The sequence below is a fragment of the Mobula birostris genome, chromosome 19, assembly GCF_030028105.1.
Source record: "Mobula birostris isolate sMobBir1 chromosome 19, sMobBir1.hap1, whole genome shotgun sequence".
In the NCBI taxonomy this organism is placed as follows: Eukaryota; Metazoa; Chordata; class Chondrichthyes; order Myliobatiformes; family Myliobatidae; genus Mobula; species Mobula birostris.
In genome coordinates, this window is record NC_092388.1 from 47,261,643 (window position 1) to 47,282,660 (window position 21,018).

General features: G+C 41.9%; 1 protein-coding gene across 2 annotated transcripts in view; it reads left to right on the top strand.

The window, feature by feature from the left end:
* Positions 1-21,018, top strand: part of LOC140212582 (doublecortin domain-containing protein 2-like) — a 207,694-nt gene that overhangs the window by 99,210 nt on the left and 87,466 nt on the right. For both annotated transcript variants that reach the window (XM_072283558.1, XM_072283559.1), the window contains exon 7: positions 2,459-2,648. In XM_072283558.1, coding sequence (XP_072139659.1) covers positions 2,459-2,648 — 190 coding nt within the window. The remainder of the gene's footprint in view (positions 1-2,458; positions 2,649-21,018) is intronic.

A 21,018-nucleotide genomic window follows, 5' to 3' on the forward strand; every position in this document is an offset into this window, starting at 1 on the left:
AAAAGAGCAGAATTAGGCCATTTGGCCCATCGAGTCTGTTCCACCACTTCATCATGCCGGATCCAGTCTATCTCTCAGCCCCAATCCCCCGCCTTCTCCCCATATTCCTTCGTGCCCTGGTCAATCAAGAATCTATCAACTTCTGCCTTAACTATACATAAAGACTTGGCTTCCACAGCATCCTGTGGCAAAGAATTCCAATGATTCGCCACTCTCTGGCTAAAGAAATTCCTGCTCATCTCCGCATTAAAAGGACACCCCTCTATTCTGAGGTTGTGTCGTCTGGTCTTAGACTCTCCTACTGTAGGAAATACCCCTCCCCATCTACTCCATAAAGCCCTTTCACCATTTGATAGGTTTCAAAGAGGTCGCCCCTCATTCTTCTGAATTCTAGTGAATATAGGCCCAGAGCCATCAAACGCTCTTCACATGACAAGCCATTGAATCTTGGAATCGTTTTCATGAACCTCCTTTGAACCCTCTCCAGTTTCAGCACATCCTTTCTAAGATATGGGGCCCAATACTGCTCACAATAGTCCAAGTGAGGCCTCACTACTGCTTTTTAACGTTTCAACCTTACATCCTTGCTTTTATATTCTAGTCCTCTTGAAATGAATGCTAACATTGCATTTGCCTTCCTCACCACAGACTCAATCTGCAAATTAACCTTTAGGAAATCCTGCACAAGGACTCCCAAGTCTCTTTGTACCTCAAGTTTTGTATCTTTTCTCCATTTAGAAAATATTCAACCCTTTCATTTCCTCTACCAAGGTGCATGACCATACACTTCCTGACACTGTATTTCACCTGCCACTTCTTTACCCATTCTCCTAATCTAAGTACTTCTGTAGCCTCTCTACTTCCTCAAAACTACCTGCCGCACCACCTATCTTCATATCGTCTGCAAACTTTGCAACAAAGCCATCGATTCCATCATCCAAATTGGTCACGACACAAACCGCTGTGAAACACCAGTAGTCACTGGCAGCCAGACAGAAAAGGTTCCCATTATTCCCACTCTTTGCCTCCTGTCAATCAGCCACTGCTTTATCCATGCTAGAATCTTCCCTGTAATACCATGGTTTCATAGCTTATTAAACAGCCTCATGTGTGGCACCTTGTCAAAGGCCTCCTGAAAATCCAAGCACACAACATCAACCGATTCTCCTTTGTCTATTCTGCTTGTCAGTTCTTCAAAGAATTCCAACAGATTTGTCAGTCATGATTTTCCCATGAGGAAACATGCTGACTATGGTCTATTTTATCATGTGGCTCCAAGTACCCTATTATCATCCTTAATAATCAACATCTTCCCAACCATTGAGGTCAGACTATAGTTTCATTTCTTCTGCCTCTCTCCCTTCTTGAAGAGTGTAGTGACATTTGCAATTTTCCAGTCTTCTGGAATCATTCCAGAATCTAGTAATTCCTGAAAGATCATTACAAATGCTTCCGCAATTTCTTCAGCCACCTCTTTCAGAACCCTGTGGTGTACACCATCTGGAACTGGTTACTTATCTTCCTTCAGACCTTTCAGTTTTCTAAGAACATTTTCTCTAGTTAGGTAACTTTACACACTTCATGACCCCTTTTCCTCCATACTGCTGGTGTCTTCGACAGTGAAGACTGATGCAAAATACTTATTCATTTTGTCTGCTATTTCGTTGTCTCCCATTACTACCTCTCCAACATTGTATTCCAGTGATCCAATATCCACTGTCACCTCTCTTTTGTACTTTAACTTTTGGTATCCTCTTTAACATTATTGGCTAGCTTACTTTCTTATTCCACTACCTTCTTAATGACTTTTCAATTGCCTTCTGTTGGTATTTAAAAGCGTCCTAATCCCCTATCATCCCACTAATCTTTGCTCTATCATATGCCCTCTCTTTGGCTTTTATGTTGCCTTTGACTTCTCTTGTTAGCCATGGTTCTGTCATCTTTCCTTTAGAATACTTCTCCCTCTTTGGGATGTATATCTCCTGTGCCTTCCGAATTGCTTTCAAAAATTCCAGTCATTGCTGACTGCCGTCTTCCTTGCCAGTGTTCTTTTCCAATCAATTCTGGCCAACTCCTCTCTCTTGCCTCTGTAATTCATTCACTCCACTACAATACTGATACATCTGACTTTAGCTTCTCCTTCTCAAATTTCAGGGTAAGTTAGTTGTTTTATCCTTATATGTTTTTCAAATATTCACGGAGACTGATGAACCAGACTACATGAGTACAACCGTGCTGGGAGATATGTTCTCAGTAATGAAAAATACCACTGTTCCGTAACAAAAACATGCAGCACTTCAGTAACTTGTCTGCAGAGAGGCAGCACCATGCACAGTTTTTCTAATCCAATATAAAGAACTTTAATAATTGACATCAAAATGGATAGAAATTCCATTTTAATAATTATTGCAGAGCCACAGATGAAATAATTACTCATCTAGATTTATTGAATTAACAGGGAGATCGGCAAATCCGTTCTACAGGGGCTGAAAGTGAAGTATATCCACTGATCATGTCACAATCCCCAAAGAGGAAAGGAAAGAAGGAGCAAGTTTTAGCCAGAGAAGAACCCGTGTTCCGTGCAAAACCTATCAAAGTGAAGCCCGACAAGAATGGCAGTGGAAACCCAAAGCTCAGTCCTGAAAATGGTGAGTTCTGTCTCTCTGGTGTTCACTCATAAGATGCTTGCAGTGTTTGAAGTGTGCCTCCTCTCTTAGAGACTATAAAGAATTTGACCTGTACCAAGATAACTCAAATATTCACGTTTGGAATAAATCAATAAATTGGAAACTATCAGAAGCAAATGCAGTCATATGCACAAGTATGTGTATGCCCAAGGACAATGGAAGATTTAGTTGCAACAGCACAGGCTGTTTAGCATCAGATAAACAACATTCACAAGATAAACCTAAATTATACATAAGTTATGCAAAAATAATTTAAGAAATAAAACTGAACAAAGGCCATTGTAGTTAATAACATTTATTAGTGCATTTGGGGGGAACTAAAGAGGATATAGTTAATAGACCCCGACCTACGATCGCTGTCTGTTCTTCTTGATTATGTGGCCTCATCTTTTGCATATTGCTTACATTTTCTCTTCAAGTGGTTTTCATTTTATTGTTGCAACACACACAAAATGCTGGAGGAACTCAGCAGGCCAGGTAGCATCTATGGAAAAGAGTACAGTCGGCGTTTCGGGCTGTGACCCTTTATCAGGACTGGGAAAAAAAGATGAGTCAGAATAAGAAAATGGTGGTGGGGAGGGGTGAAGTAAAGAGCTGGGAAGTTGATCAGTGAAAGAGATACAGGGCTGGAGAAGGGGGAGTCTGATGGGAGAGGACAGAAGGCCATGTAAGGAAGGAAGAGGTGTGAGAAGCACCAGAGGGAGGTGCTGGGCAGGCAAGGAGGTAAGTTGAGAGAGGGGAAAGGGGATGGGGAATGGTGAAAGCGGAGGGAGGCAGTATCAGAAGTTTGAAAATTCAATGTTCATGCCATTAGGTTGGAGGCTACCCAGATGGAATATAAGGTGTTGCTCCTCCAACCGGACTGTGGCTTCATCTTGACAGCAGAGGAGGCCCTGGACTGACATGTCGGAATGGGCATGGGAAGTAGAATTAAAATGGGTGGCCACTGGGAGATCCAGCTTTTTCTAGCGGACGGAGCGCAGGTGCTTACCAATCAACTACCCAGCTCTTTACCTCACCCTCCTGGTTTCACCTGTCTCCTTGTGGTTCTTCCTTGCCTCCCCCCCCCCCCCCACTTTCTTACTCTGACTCCTCATTTTTTTCCCAGTCCTGGTGAAGGGTGTCAGCTGAAAATGCTGACTGTACTTTTCTTGATAGATGTTGCCTGGTTCCAGCATTTTGTGTGTGCGTTGCTTGGGTTTCCAGCATCTGCAGATTTTCTCATGTTTATTTTATTTTTGTTGGTGGTGGCTCTGTTATTGGGCAGGTCATTTAAAAATGCTCCACAAGTTCTACAGTTCAGAATGAGAGACGATTTGCTTCTTATCTTGCTTTCTCTGGACTCAACTGCTCCCACTGTTGGTGGAGCTCCTTTGCTCTGGAATTCCCTTCTTAAAGATCAGAGCCAGTGGACTCCGCCAGGTAGCCTCTGTGTCGTGACACTTCGGGTCTTTGACGATTGACCCCCAATTTGTTCTAATTCCTCAGTGTTTACACTCGAGGGACCCAGACATGTACAGTGGCAGTGACGAGGTCGCAGTTTTGAGCAGCGCATAAACACCGGAGGAACTCAGTGTGCCAGGTAGCATCCATGGAGGGAAAATTGATGTTTTTGATTGACACCCCACATCAGGGGTAGAATGAAAGAAGGGAGGTAGTCAGTATAAAAAGAGGGGGGAGGGGTGGAGTACGTTCTGGCAGATGATATATCCAGGTGAGGGGGTTTATAGGCAGGTGAGTGAGGGGGAGAGTGGAGTGATGTAAAATGCCAGAGGTGATAGTGGAGTCATAGAGTGATAGAAAAGTATAGCACAAAAGCAGGCCCTTCAGCCCATCTACTCTGTCAAACCATTTAAACTGCCCAGTCCCATCCCTTAATACACTGTAGGATTCCCTGAAGGTAAATGCACAGGTTGAGTCGGTGGTAAGGAAGGCAAATGCAATGGTAGCATTCATTTTGAGAGGACTAGATTATAAGTGTAAGGATGTAATACTGAGGCTTTATAAGATATTGATCAGACTGCACAGAGTATTGTGAGCAGTTCTAGGCCCCTTATCAAAGAAAAGATATGCTGGCATTGGAGAGGATCCAGAGGGGGTTCACGAGAATGATTCTGAGGATGAAAGGGTTAACATATGAGGAGTGTTTGATGGCTTTGGGCCTATACTCCAGGGGTCCCCAACCTTTTTTGCACTGTGGACCGGTTTAATATTGACAATATTCTTGCGGACTGGCTGACCTGGGGTGGGGGGGGGGGGGGGTGGGGGGGAGTGTTAATCACGACCGGAATATAGGTGATAAGTCGACTATAAGTCACTTATAAGTGGCTAATACACTCAATTTCGTTTCTAAAGGGGTTTATCTAACGAATTTAACATTAAATACACAACGCATATTTTCCTCGCATGATTTAGTGATAAGTCAATTATAACAGTGGTCCCAAACTACTGGGCAGCAAAGAATGCAGTGGTACAAAGGTTGCCAGAACGTACCCAGCACATCTTTAAGAAAAAAGCCAAAATAAACAAGCTAATTGATTAGGTGCCGCCTGGCACGTAAATGTTGGCCCAGATCAGAGGCGACACAATCAGCAATCGCCTCTGATCTGGGCCAATATTTACATGCCAGGCGGCACCTAATCAATTAGCTTGTTTATTTCGGCTTTTTTCTTAAAGATGTGCTGGGTGCGTTCCGGCTACCGCTGCATTCTCCGCGGCCCGGAGGTTGGGGACCACTGAATTATAAGTCACTTATAAGTCAATAGCATCATAACATTTTAAGTAATGTTTGAATATTAAACACACAGCGCATATTTCACTTGTACAAACATATAAAATCATTGTAACACACCAATATCACTGAATCAGTGGGAGCCCTGGGCTTGTTTTCCTGCAACAAGACAGTCCCATCGAGGGGTGATGGGGGACAGCGATACTCGAAGGGGGTCCCTTGTGTCCAGTCTATTCCGCAATTTAGTTTTCGTTGCATTCATTGCAGAAAACTCCGCTTCGCAGCGATATGATGTTGGAAATGGAAGCAACGTTTTCAGTGCTTTCATGGCTATCTCAGCATATTCAGCCTTGACTTTGATCCAGAATGCTGGCAGAGATGTTATGTCAAACATACTTTTCAGCTCACCGTCATTTGCAAACTCGTGGAGTTGATCTTTTTCCTACGCTGACATGGATGATTCACCGGGGACATTCACAAATGGGTCACAGACCCATTCCTTTGCACATCTTGGGTCACTGATGACCTCGCGTGCGTTAAAGTTCAACAGTGGGCGTGACAGGGAATGAGGAAAGGTGCAGCTGACTCATATCGTTTCATATCGCCAAATCATATCATTTCCTCACGGGCCAGTAGCACAGGATTTGCGACCCGGTGGTTGGGGACCACTGCTGTACTCGCTGGAGTTTAGAAGAAACCTATCTTATATTGAAAGATCTAGGCAGAGAGGATGTTTCCTATAGTGGGGGAGTCTAGGACTGGAGGGCACAGTCTCAGAATAGAGGGATGTCCATTTAGAACAGAGATGAGCAGGAATTTCTTTAGACTGTAAATCTGTTGAATTCATCAACATGGATGGCTGTGGAGGCCAAGTCATTGAATGTATTTAAAGCAGAAGTTGATAGGTTCTTGATTAGTCAGGGTGTCAAAGGTTAGGGGGAGAAAGCAGGAGAATGGGGTTCAGAGGGATAATAAGTCAGCCATGATGGAATAGCAGAGCAGATTTGATGGGCAGAGTGGCCTACTTCTGCTTCTATGCGTTCTTCCAGTGTCTTGTGTGTAACTGACATAACTAAAACCGATTGAAGCAAAAGGATCATTGGATAATTGTGAAATTTTGGCAATCTCACTGGATACCCACTTTCAAAGCCTTTTGTTTCCTCTCTAAGAAGACAGAGAGTCTCTCAGACAACATCTCTTCCAGCTGAGGTCACCATGATTGAAGTGACACGTTTCTTTACTGCCATTGTTGGTGTCAATAGTCACAAGCTGCCTTAAGATTTCCTGGAATTGTTGAAGGGTCATCTTCCCTTTATTAAGTACAGACATTGATATCGCTTAGTGTTGGTTATTGCCAGCATGTGGCCGGTATTATTCACACTTAGTGTGTGCTGATGGAAAAGTACCACAATCAGCTTCTCCTAATCTCTGGGTTTGCACACAAAAGCCCTGTGTTATTGGACTAAGACAACAAGGCGAGTCCTCCTTGTGTCCTATTTCAGTGGCTGTTTCCAGGCACAAATAACTCTCCAACTCACACAGGAGTGGACTCCATAAAATGAAGAGGTAAAATAGCTAAGCAAAAAAAAAAAATCTGAGAACATGTGGAGAAAGGACATGGGAAAAATGTCTGAGTGCTGACATTCTTCATGGGCAGACTGATCTTCTGCAGTATAAAAATTTCATTATGGCCTCCTCACAGGTGTAATGTTGGGATATTGACTGCAGATGGCAGTAAGAAACTGTTGTATGTAGAGAAGACAACAGGATTGTACCTCTGCAAGCTGTTGAGAATGTCAGACTGATAATGATTGACCCAAGGCTAAAATGTCTGGGCTGATTTAAATATTTAGCTCGTTTTCTTCAGATGCTAAAAGATGAACTCTCTGGATCTTGCACTTTATTTATCTACCTGCACAGCATTTTGTTCTGTAACATTAACACGATATTCTGCATTTTTTTCTTTTTACTCCCACAATATACTTATTTATGGAATAAACTGTCTGGATGGCATGCAAGCAATATGTTTCAGTCTACCTTGGTATATTGACAATAACAGAGTAATACTAATACCAATATTTATTTATTTTTTTCTCTCTTTCCCTCTGCTTACGAATCTGCAGAATCGTGGCATCATCAATGTGGGCCATGCAATCCTCACTGAATGTCAGTCTCCTCACCTCGCAATTCATTTGCAGAGAAAGCCAGGGCCAGCGGTGGGTGTACTGCTTTGTTGCCCCTTGAAGGTGGCCTTCCCATTGATAGCTGAGGTCGTTTGCACTTGTGCGCTGAAGTGGAAGTAGCTGGGGAGGTGAGCGGGGTGTCAGCGGGATGCCATTGTGACACTGGCAAGCAGACTCTGGACCTGCTTTCACGTTTGATTCTTCTACTCTATGAATATGCACTTGGATAGAGAGAAAGAAATCTGCTGTTAATTGACAGAGGAGAATAGTATCTTCGTCCAATGCGTTAATTGCTGGGATCTAGATTTGTATTACAAGACTGCCTCTGCGTTTAGTTGGATGCAAGTCCGCCTTGGCAGGATATGGACAGGAGAAAGGTGTATGCTGCAGAGCAGGTTACCTGTAGTTTTGGGAGCTCCTGGACATCTCTTTGTCGTGACTATTGGAATCTACAGGGATCTTGCTCTAGGAACCCATTCACACATCGTGCCTGCCAAAAGCACTTGCACTTCCTTTAAGGAAGATAATGGGAATTAGGTATGCCGGCCGATGCTTGGTGATGGTGGTAATGCATAAATAGATACTGAATGTAGTCCTGTTGCTCACAAAAGAAATGAGGCATCAATTAATGTCAATATGGTCACAGTTAATTCAGTCTATGTGACTATAATTTGCACATAAGTACAATTATTTACAATAAAATTAAATTTTAAAAATGAATTGTATGTTTTTGCAAAAACGGAACTTACTAGTAAGGCCATTGACCAAATCCTTTGCAGAGGTATGAAGCTGTGCTAACCGGTTAGCTCCTTCATTTTCCTTCCCCCATTCTTGCATTGCCTAAAGCATGTATTCCCTGAAAGGCAGCAAGGAAGAAAGCACGAAAGTAAAGGGCTTCTCCCTGCTTTATCCATTTTGGTATAAACAAAGGAAATTATTTCCCTAGTTAATACAATTCACACTCCTTTACACTTGGGAAGATTACCTTGTGTCAAAATTGAAAATCTCTTGGTAAGCAGTATTTTAGTAAGCAAAATTAATTTAACATTAGCAGAGCTACCATTCTCTAACCCTCCGATAGTCTTGAACTCAAATAAAATAATTACAGGTCTGTAGTCACTTCCATAATGAAGCATGCTGTTAACCCAATTCACATGCATAAGCACACGCATTTATCTACATTAATACACCTCGTCCATGAGCAGGCAATTGTTCTTGGATCTGACTTTATCATCGCCTCTGCTTTATAGTACCAAATCTATTTTGAATCCAGCTGGATTAATTTCCTGCTAATTTCACTAGTTTTTGTTTGCTTTAAAACTCCAATATATGGAAGCTTTATTACATTAATTTTATGTATCATCTCTGGAAAGTGAAATACATTATGCAAATTGTATAAGCCCTTGTTCAGCAATCTGCAAAAATTCTGGTTGGATAGCAAAACAGAATTGTTTTTTAAAATGCATGGTGAGCGTTGATGGGGTCCCACAAAGGTCAACCTTCTCTTAATTACATTTGCTATCCTACACCCATTTATCCATATGTTCAAAGAGACCCTTTCAAACGTATTGGCCCATCGCTGAAGACATTTAAGGCTCTAACAAATACTGGCTTTGCAGTTAATCTGCTCAGTTTTCATTTTCTCCACATTTAAAGGCACTCGTACTTTAAGAAGAATTTAAATTTCCTTATCCAGCCCTTGAGATTCTGCAATGCATTTGTGTCATTCAGCTGCTCTGTAAATATGAGGACAGATTTCATAAATTTGCATAACTTTAATTAGGCATAACTTTGTCGATCACTACCAAGGTCATGGGAACTATTTGACTGAGAGACGCCATTTATTAATGGCCCATGCTGACTTGCACACTTGTCTCCAAGATGCACATGATAATATCCATGGTAACTGTTGTCATTTAGTCTGTCAGCATAGTGAATAGTACAGGGCAACAAGGAGACTGAGATTTTTCATCGACCAGTGGTTTATTCAGTTACAATAACTACCTACATGTACTGTATCTTCCATCTGTAATGCAACTGCATTAGTTTGAAAGCTGTTTTTACCCTTAATTTATATTTCATTCTGCCCCATTGGTATTTCTCTTCTTTAAACATTATTCTTTAGACGCTGCTGCAAATAGTGATGGCTACTGCTGAACTTTTAATAAAAGCCCCCCTTTGAAGCATGTCCTGTTTCAGAATGAGAACAGTGCAAATTGGGCCTCCTGTTGTCTGTCTGAGCACCAAGGCTCTTTGCTGAGAGGTAGAACTTCTGCCCAGTGGGTCAGGCTCAGTCTTGACCTCTGTGTGAGTTGTACATATTCTCTCTGTGATTGCATGGGTTTCTGCCAAGTGCTCTGCTTTCCTCCCACACCCCCAAAATTAATGATGTTGTAGGCTAATTAGACTTTTAATTACTTTTCGTGTCAGATAACAGGTTGAACCTGCGGTGGGGGATGAAGGTGATGGAATGTGGAGGAATAAATGTTTTTTTTTAGGCATCCATTAGTCTCATGAGACCATGGATTTGCGCCTTGCGAGGTTTCCAGGGCGCAGGCCTGGGCAAGGTTGTATGGAAGACCGGCAGTTGCCCATGCTGCAAGTCTCCCTTCTCCACTCCACCGATCTTGTCCAAGGGAAGGGCATTAGGGCCCATACAGCTTGGCTCTGGTGTCGTCGCAGAGCAATGTGTGGTTAAGTGCCTTGCTCAAGGACACAACACGCTGCCTCAGCCTAGGCTCGAACTAGCGACCTTCAGATCACTAGACGAACGCCTTAACCACCTGGCCACGTGCCAACACTAATAAATGGGTTAGAGTACAATTAATGTAAAGGTAGGTATTTGATGTTAGCATGGATTTAGTGGACCTGTTTGTGTGTGTGGTATCTCTCTATGACCGAGTGCTTTTCTTCTGTGTTTCCAAACCAACGTACTGCCAATGAAAGTACACATATTTAGTCTTCCACAATAACTGGTTAAAAAAAAGAGCTGAATTGGTCAGGTGGAGCAAAATTGATGGTTTGCCTCATGGACTGCTTACAGTTCACTGATTTTGCCCCTCCTCCATGTAGTTATTTAAATAATCTTGGGTCAAACTGAAAACTGGATTTACTTACAGTTCTGTCACATCTGTGGGAGAGGAGCCAAATTCATCTTTCAGATCAAAGTCCCTCAGTCAAAGGAATTGTGATGAAGGAGTTACAAACTGAAATGTTTACCCTCTTACCCATTCCACAGAATAACGTGTGGGGTCTTTACGACACTTTCTGTTTATATTTCAGTTCTCCAGCATCTGCAGTTGTTTTTTGTATTTACTTTCAACTTTGAATTTAAAATAATATGTTCAAATTCACAAATGTTACTTAATTAAGGTGGATAATGCAGCCTAATATAACAGTAGAGTAATTGTAAAAAGATTACACCACATTTGGGACTGTGTAGAATTATGAAAGGTAACTTTTAATATAATTGTGGTGGAAAGTTTCTCATTGCAAAGAAAAGGCTGGGGAATTTTTGTGTGATAGTTGCAGCTTATTTTAGGTAATGTCAGGATGAGTATAAAGCCAGTTTGCTCTGGTCAGGTTGCTCCTTGAATATTTTCTTGAACTCTCGTCACTGAATCATAATCATATCCTGGAAGGATGTAACAAAGAACCCACCCTTTGTGTTATGAGAGTGATTTGTGAAGGAACATTGGCAATGCCATGGTCTTCTGCCTGTTAAGAATGTGGACTGGGCATGTTGAATCCTATGCTTTGTTACTGAGAAGCCAATGATTGAGGGACTCCAGAACACAGTGAAAGGTAAAGGTCAGAGCAAAACAGACTGCATAAATTAATGTGCCATTATGATTCCTTAACCTTGCTTTAAATATAAAATAGTTGATTTGGAGGCCTCTCTTTGCTTTTTATTGTATTTTTTGATAGAATTACTTTGGTTGTGTAGTTACTTTATTTAATTCATTCAGGAAAATGACATTTGCAGTAGCCTTATATCCAGTCTGTAAATATTTTTTCTTTCCATTTCTGCTTACAGCTACATAAATAGATATTTATTATGAAACAAAAGACCATTTGGCCCATCAAGTCCCTGCTAGCTCCCAGCAGACCAATCAGTTGTAATTCCCCATTTTCTTGTTTAGCCACTTGTATAAACTTTAGGGCAATTTACAATGTTTAGTTATCCTGTCAGCATATCAACAACTGAAAGAACTTAAATGGATTAATTAAATTTGAGTACAAAATAAAGGTTACACTTTTGTAAATAATTATGGAATTGAGAACATAAATTGTGTCGATGGCAAGGGATTTGTAAAGCATAGATTTGTTTGATGGTGTAATAAATTTAACTGAAGTAAACGATGCTCTGTAGGCATGATGAACTTCAAAGGTATTTGAAAATAAGGTTATGGCTGTCAAAAGTGACTTATTTTAGTGATTAATGGAGGGTACAGTGAGGTTGTAGTTGCTGAAATGCACCATAATTTCTTTTGATTTTTGCGAGACTGCTCAGTGTAACTCATCTTTAATTCCTCCACCTTCCCCACCCCCACAAAGGTTCATGCTCTGAGAGGCATTCACTCAAAACATTGGTCATAGTCAGAGCTACGAGGATCAATACGGATTGTGTGTCCTTGTAACAGAGGTCTGTGTTCATCGTAAGGCAGAGCTGCAGCGGTGTAATTCAGTCAACTGCTGCTCAGCTGGAAAGGTAAAGCATCAAATGGGATGCGTGTATCAATCTGCAGGCAGTGTTATGGTAGCTGCACAATCTGCTAATGCAAAGCCTTTTCTCTGTTTCTATTTCTCTGCTGTGCTCATAACTTTTGATATGGTTGATTTAAGCAATGTGTCTTGATGATGGGAATTCTCACTTCTAAATTCAAGGACGATAAGTGAATGACCTGACAGGTTATAATGTGGAACAGGAGCCTTTCTGATCCTGCACGCTGATTAGGAGGCCAAGTATCCAGTTTTGTGCCGTGTGTCCCGCTGTTTCTATACATATATATAAATTACAAATGCAGAAAATGCTGGAGCACCCAGCAGGGCAGGCAGTATCTATGGAAAAAGACAGAGAGTTAACATTTGAGGCTAAGGTCCTTTCATCTGAACTAGAGAAGAAAGAAAACATGTTGATTTTAAGTTTGGGGAAGAGTCGCTAGGATAAGAGGAATATACTGTATCTGAAAGTGTGCGAGTGTTGAAACCATCTGGCTGATAGATTAAGGAAGCTAGTTTCAGGGAAGTTAGAGGTGGTATTCCTCAGTTTACATTGGACTTCGTTGGAAGAATGCGATGAGCCAGAAAGGAAATGGGATGGGGAACTAAACTGACCGACAGTAGGAAGTTCAAGGCCGACCTGCAGACTGAACAAAGATGCTCTATAAAGCAGTCAGTCCATCTGCATTGTAGAGGGGGCCACATCGTGAGCACTAGGTGTGATGCATTTGATTGGAAGAGGTGCAAGTGATTTGCTGTTTATCTGAAAGGACTCATTAGATCCCTGGATGGTGTGAAGAGATGAGGTAAAAGAGCAGCTACATCTTCTGTGGTTGCATGGATACATTTCATGAGAAGGACAATGGTTATTAGAGATGAGGAAACAAAATGGAGTGTTGCAGAGGAATGCTGGAAGAGTAGAGGGGGGAGAACATGACTAATCTCAAGGTAGCAGAAATTATGAAGGACGGCCCACTGAATGTGAGGTTGGTGAGATAGAAGATGACAACCAGTTTGGTGTTATCTTATTCTATGTGAGAAGATATGTGGGTAAGAGTAGAGCTATGGGAAATGGGGTCAAGGATCCTGTCAGCAATAGTAGACAGGAAGCCACATTTAAGGAGAAAAGCAACATCTGGTGTGGGAAGGCTCACCAATGGAACGAGGTACAACAGATGCAGAGGAACTGGGAGAACGGAATGGAGGCACGGTAGGAGGAAGCACAGTTAACATAGCAGAGTGAGTTAGTTTATTTGTTGTGAATATTTGTCACTAACTTTGAAACAAATGTTGAGACGTGCAGGAAAGTAAAGGGAGCCAGATACAGACTACGTAAAGGTGAGAACAGATAGGACATTAGCAGCAAAAACAGTGACAATCTCAGTACTGTACGACTGCAGGAAGCAGCATCAGTGTAGCAGAACGAGTTGGAGGAGGGTTCTGATAGAACTACAACGAGAACTGTAGCATGCAGCTCAGACAAAGATGCGCATAAATTGGTTCCATCAAGTTTGCATAACTACAGCTTTCATTTGAAGTAAGTGGAGTGGAAGGAAAAGTTATTCAATGTGAAGACAATGACAAGCCCACACACACCTTGATCTATCTGTTTGTGGTTCCCAGACTGTCCATGCACTGTTCTACATAAGCTTGAGGAACAATACTTTCCATCTGGATGTATGCAGTTTTTAGAACTTAATGATGAATTCAACAATTTCAGATAATTCACTTTCAGAATTGGTTGGTTTGCAGTAGATTATCCATATGTAATATTTATTCGAGCTTTTTTTTCTCTCCACTGGTTCTGCCTGATTTGTTAGACAGTTCCTACATCTCCATCCGGCATTTCACAGCTTTCACATATCCTTTTGTTTATATTTTCTCTCTTTCCAACTTATTAATCTATCAACCAACTGGCTTCATCAATATCTTCTCCCCAGAGCAATCCTGAATGGAGCCTATCGGAGATCTTCCCTTTGTCCTATCCATTTCTCCTCTAACCACTCTGTATCTTACAACAATCTTTCCTTCTCTCTTCCCCAGTTCAGTTGAAATGATTACACCTCTTTCCACAGGCACTAGCTGATAGGATGAGTGTTTCCAACAATTTCTGTGTTAATTTCAGATTCGCGGCATCACTGATTTTAATTTTCATCTGGTTCTCTGAATGCCGCCCAGTCAGCACAAAAGAACAGAAATTTACCAAATTTATGTTAGCCAAGTAGTTGCTGATCAATATAGACAATTTTGGCCACCAGGGGGGAAAATAATATGAAGTATAAGTGGATGGAGTTTGCATTTCTTTTGCCTTGTTTTTTAGCATTGCTTCGCTTGTGTTTCATACAGCATCCTTTAAGCATGGCCAAAAAAAGGATAGCATGCGCATGCTGAAATTAGATTTTATGTTTACGTCAGAATTGCTGGACATTGCCTCTCTGTGGATAAGTATGCAGGATGGGTCATTGAATCCATTTAAGTATCGATTGTAGAAAACTAGTGTCTGCGTATGCTGTACTGGGGAATTGCAAATGCACTGATTGATCTGAATGATGATCTCTCATGAAATCTAATGCACATTGCTTGAATCAACCTGCAGTGCTCAGTTCTCGGATATCAGCAACAGCTATAACTTGTATTTATATTGCATGCTTAACGTAGTAAAATATCCCAAGGCCTTTCATAAGATTTAGTCAAACAAAAAACTGACACTGAATCCTCAGGGAGATATAAAGTTACCGAAAACTTGGTCAAAGATGGTAGCTTTTAAGGAGCATCATGGAGGAGGAAGGCGAGATGTCAAGACAGAAAGGTGTGGCAGAGAATTCCATAATTCTGAGCTGTGGCAACTATGGAAATGGCTATCAAATTTGATGGTGATTGAGAGATAGAAGCTGCATTGGACTGTTCTAACTGATGATATCAGAGAAAAAGGAGTGCAAAGTCGAAGAAATAATTAATAATAGGAGCATTAATTCTTGTAGCTGTGGGGTACCTGCACGGTTGCAGGGGTAGCAGTGCTGTGCAGCCTCACAACTCCGGTGTCTTGTGCTTACTACTGAAAATGGATGCTAATTGGGTGGAGATTGCATACCCTTCCAGTGATAATGTGGATTTCCGCCACCCCTTCTAGTTCCTTCCCACATCGAAATGTCACATGATGAGTTAGAAGACAGCACACAGAAGAACGTTGCACAGGAGCACTCCTTTTGACCCCACAGTGTTAGGCTGAGCTAATTAAGCTAATGACAACTAATCCCTTCTGCCTGTACGTGGTCCATATTCTTACATTCTCTGCATATTCACACGTCTCTTAAATGCTTCGATAGGTGTCTGCCAACATCACCACCCTTGGAGCACATTCCAGGCACCCTCCACTATGGACGAGGGTGATTGATAAATTCGTGGCCTGAGGTAGAAGGTGTCAATTTTAGAAAACCTAGCACATTTATTTTTCCTACATTTACACACTTAGTCCAGCGGTTGTGGAGCATATGGATCCCTTCTTTATAGAGATCGGTGTCTTGGACCTCCAGAAGTGGTCCACAGCAGGGGTGATTGATAAGTTTGTGGCCTAAGGTAGAAGGAAATGAGTTATTAACTTCAAACTTTCTGCATTTTCACTCAAAGAGTTGAACTGCATGTGCATGTAACGAGAGCTGTATAACTCACCTCCTTCTTCCTTAGGCCACAAACTTATCAATCGCCCCTGTGGATCACTTCTACAAAGAAGGGATCCGTATGCTCCATGACCGCTGGACTAAGTGTGTACATGTAGGAGGGGAGTACGTTGAGAAATAAATGTGCTAGGTTTTCTAAAATTGTCTCCTTCTACCTTAGGCCATGAACTTATCAATCACCCCTCATATATAAGAAAACCTGCCCCACACTCTCTGAACTTTCCCCTTTTCACCTTAAAAGATTAGACATTAGACTTTTGGACCCTTGGGAAAAGGTACCAGTGGTTTACTCTGTCTATGCCTCTCATCATTTTATCAGACTCCTCAGGTGTCACTGCTCCTGGGAAAGCAATCCTAGTTTGTCCAACTTATCCTTATGGCACATATCCTCGAATCCAGGCAGTATCCTGGTAAACCTCTTCCGCAACCTCCAACTTTTCATTGTAAATTGTCCCTGTGGTGTAGATGAGCAATAGTATTATGGGGGAGTTGAAGAGAATGTGGAGAGAATACAGTGAGATTAGTGTGAATAGATGCCCGAGGCCAGTGGACCAAAGACCCTGTATCCACACTGTGTGGTTCTAATTTAAATGTGTGGTTTTGTAAAACCAATTGTCATTATAGGTCAACAAGCACATGGATAATGGGTCATCTAAACTTGCAGCAAGGGTTTGGGTGTCCTCATGTTTGTAGAAGAGAGAATGGGAAGGCCAGCATGTTTCCATTAGAGTAATCACATTGACGGATAACAAGATGGAGGAGTTTTAGCAGTGGGTGAGCGGAGTTATAGGAGGATTAGGTAACATCCCAGAGCTAGACAAAGTGGTCTTATGGTACAGAAATATGTTTGGAAGCTCATCTCAAATCTGAGCATGAAACATAGACTTGAAAACAAACAGTCCCGTACAAGGGGTTGGTCAACAAGGTTAGAACGGTTGGAATCCGGTTAATGAATTGGCATGGGTTGAGAATGGGTTAACAGAGAGAAAACAATTTTTCTCAGCTTGGCAGAATGTGGAAAAGTGAGGAGTTTAGGGATTGGTACTTGAGCCCCAGTTATTAATGTTTGATGTCAATAATCTGGCTGAGGGACCAAACGTCATGTTTCCAAGTTTGTTCATGATACTCAAATCAGCTAGGAATGTCACTGGAGAGGAGGATGTAAAGAGACTTTAAGGAGATATAGATAGGCTGTGTACATACATCTATTGATGCTTCTGGACACATCTTCAGTGATGTTGCTGGAATCATCGGGTGTTTCGGGTCTTTCAACATCATACAACCTCCTCCAGGTGACCCAGCCGGGGCTGATCAGACCCCAGCTTGTGTCCAGATGGCTAGCTACTTATGACTCCATGGCTCCCCCCTTTTGAGCCACAGCCATCTTGAGGCCCTCTCTGCCGCATCGGTGGTATTGAGGATGGCTCTCCTCTTCCTCTCTCCCTCGATGCCCAAAATGCTGAAGGCTGTAACTAAAGAATGGGCTACGAATCCCCTACAGCCACCCTCCACTGGGAGACACCTCGCTCTCCATCCAGCCTGCTGACAGTTGCTGACCAGTCCTGCGTATTTGGAGAGCTTCCTTTCAAAGGCCTCTTCCAAGCTATCTTACAATAATTGTTGTCATGGCTTGCAGCTTCCTATCAATCCCTCCCTTCGCCATTGCCTCCAGAATTTGGTTAACATCTTCATCAAACTGCTTCCACAGTGAAGTCATGTTAGCTGCTGGCCATTTGATCCACCTCCTGTTAGACTTCATGTTAGAGGGATTAGTTTGCAACACTTGGACGTTCCGGGCCCTATGGGGTGACTCCGGGCCTGGCCCCTCCTTCCTCTCACCAGGTTGGACACCTGCGCGTTGCGCTGCTCCTGGTCCCGCCAAACACTTCATCCTCGCTTGGTGGATCTTCAAGCCGTGATGGTTCTTGCAGATTTTGCCACATGCACACTATTTCCTCATCGTCGTTTGTTCATTGCCTGGGTCTGATGTCGTTGTGTCCATCCGACTGGGGTGCTCATCCTCCCCCCCCCCCCCCCCACCTTGGGTACCCCTGAGGGTATCTTTTCCTTAGATTCTTTGTAGCTTTTGTGGGGGTCCTCCTCTCAGAGGCTAAGTAAATGGGCAGGAATGTGGCAGATGAAAAAATGTGTGGTCATCCACTTGGGTCCACAAAACATAAAAACAGTGTTTTTTCAAATAGTGAGAAATTCAGATTGATGATATTCTAAGGGATTTGGGTATCCTTGTCATTAAAAGATAATAGTGTCTATGGCAAGCAATTTGGAAAGCATACATGCATTTTGACCTTTATTATGAAAGGATTTGATTACAGGACCAAAGATATCATGTTGCAGTTATTCTGGGCCTTGGTGAGACTGTGCTTTGGGCATTGCATACAGTTTTGGTCCTCTAACTACAAAACAAGCCATTACTTGCCCCTGGGATATCAGGTTTGCTTTATGAGGAAAGACTGAGTAGACTAGGCCTGTATTCTTTAAAGCAGAGAGAGGTGGGAACTCAAAATTTTTCTAGGATCCAGTAAGTGGAATGCAGGGAGGATGTTTCCTTTGGCAAAGCGGAGTGCCAAATCAAGGACCAGAGTATCAGAGTAAGGAACAGTCCATTTAGGATTGGAATACAGAGAACTATCTTCACTGAGGGGTTGCTGAAACTTTGGAATTCTCTGACCCAGAGAGCTGTGGAGGCTCACTCACCGAGTTAATTCAGGACAGAAAACGATAGATTTCTCGATATTACAGGAATGAGCGATTACGTAGATAGTGCAGGAAAATGGTGCTGAGTCAATTAGCCTTGAGCTTAATGAATTGCAGATCCGAGGCACAAAGGGCCAGGTGGTCTTCTACCACTAACTTTTCCACTTTTAAGTTTCTGGACCCACTGATAAAAGGTGCACCACATGTATCCACGTATCACCCAGCTTTGTGTAATTATTGCAGAGCACCCCTAAGGTAAAGCAGATTTTAAAGGGCTGATGTTCTTGAACACATTTGTATCGTTTGAAGCTGAGCCGTAATGGGATGGATTCAGGCATATGTCTGAATTACATCGTGCCAGCCAGAGGCAGAGGAAAGCTATATTTGCTGAGTACAGAAGATAATGACTGAAGGGAAATCCAGGCAAATATATATAAATTGGACTCAAGTGACAGCAGCAAGGGTTATTAACTACGAGTGTTTCTCAGGCCTCCATATGGAGTGAGTGGTGAGGGTGGGGAAGACAGAGTAAACTACAAGGAAACCAAGGTTGGGGTGGGGGGGGGGTAATCTCTGCCTGTCATTTTTTTTTTGGTCCTCATGAAAAATAAGGCCGGAAAATTTTGTTGCAGATTTAGGCTGAGCATCTGTAATCCTGATCAGGGTGTGTTATAATTCATGCAAAGATTTCAGCTGAGTATTCTAAGTAAAATTTTAACCAAGTGTATCACTTTTTTCACAGAAAAAAAGTAGGGTATCACACGTGCTCCATTTGGTTAGATTGGAAACCTAATCTTGTATGTGCTTTAAAGGGTAACGTGATGAAAGCACTGAAGAGTTGCCTCTCTGTGTTGCTGAGATAACGGTCTTAAGAGATTTATACTGTATTACAGATGCCATGGAAATTGGCATTGATGGATTTTTCACAGTGCTTTATTTATAATTATTCCTAGTAGATATGGTTGTGCGATGCTGTAATAATATTGCGACGGCTTTCTTTGTAGACACATTTTTAATAAGGTTTTCCGTTGTATTTTACTCAGCATTTAAATTTCAATAATTGACTTTGTTAAATTCAATTTCTTGTCTTGTAAATCTAGAACAATTATAAATTAAATTTCTGCAGTTGTTTTCCTCATTAGTAACTTATTAAGCAAAAGCAGAAAAGGGTCAGGAAGCTTCATCCATTAGTAGGACTAACTCTGTGCTCGTCGTTCTTTTGAATGCACGAACTGTGCAAGAGCAGTGACATAACCCATTTGTCATAGCTCGGTATTGACTAGACAGAGACTACCCTATTCAGTATATAACCAAATCCCAGAGGATCACGCTGTCACAGCCCAGGGCTGCCTTAACCCAGAGTGAGGCCTGGCAGGAAAGGTAAAAGTACAGAGCTCCTAATTAGCCAATGACTGCAGAGACCAGTCACTGTTGAGATCTAGGGGAAGCAAGTCTGATTTGCTTCCCTGCTGTGTCATGGTGGCAATTTAGGGATTTAATAATGAATGCTTGCCTTGAGAAATTACTTTCTGCTGCCTGGTCTTTTTGTCAGTAGTGTATTCTCCTCCTGAAAGCCTCAAAGGCATTGCTATTCTGTTTTCTTATCAGTAACACCACACTACTCCCCCCAAAAACACCTTAATGAAATGTAATTAATTTCTGTCAGTGGTAATAAATTGCACTTTTTACACTGGCTGATGCCTCCACAATTGCTGCTTGAGTGTGTGTCATAATTATGCACAGTTCTGTATCATTTGACCTTCTGCCTCAATGCAGTTTTACAGACACAGCTGTACTTGCATGTTACATCTCCACAAATAGAGGACTCCTTTTATGCCCAAACCAATTAGCATAATCCCGAAGCTGAATGATACTGATGAAGTTCTGGTTTTAAGTGCTTGTAATGCAAGTCACTTCAGGTAGAGATTTGAGTTTCTCATATTTGAAGGAACAGCGAGCAGTTCTTGTGGAACAGAAAACAAAACATGTTTTAAAAATTCACTTCGTTAGCATATCTTATTGTGCATTTTAATACTCAAAATATCTTGCAGAACATTTTCTGAGAATCAGAAGTATTTAGAGTTTAACCAAACAAATTACTGATAGCTAAATTGAAATCTACTTTTCTCTGATAGTGGCTTTCTTGATGCTCATACCATGAGGACATGGAATTGATAATGAACCACTTTGCAAGGTGCTTTACAATAAGAACCTGAATAGTTGAAGCTTAATGGGGAGGAAATACAAGGTGATGCATTTTGGTCGGAAGATCGAGGAAAGGCAATATAAAGCAAGCTATGCTC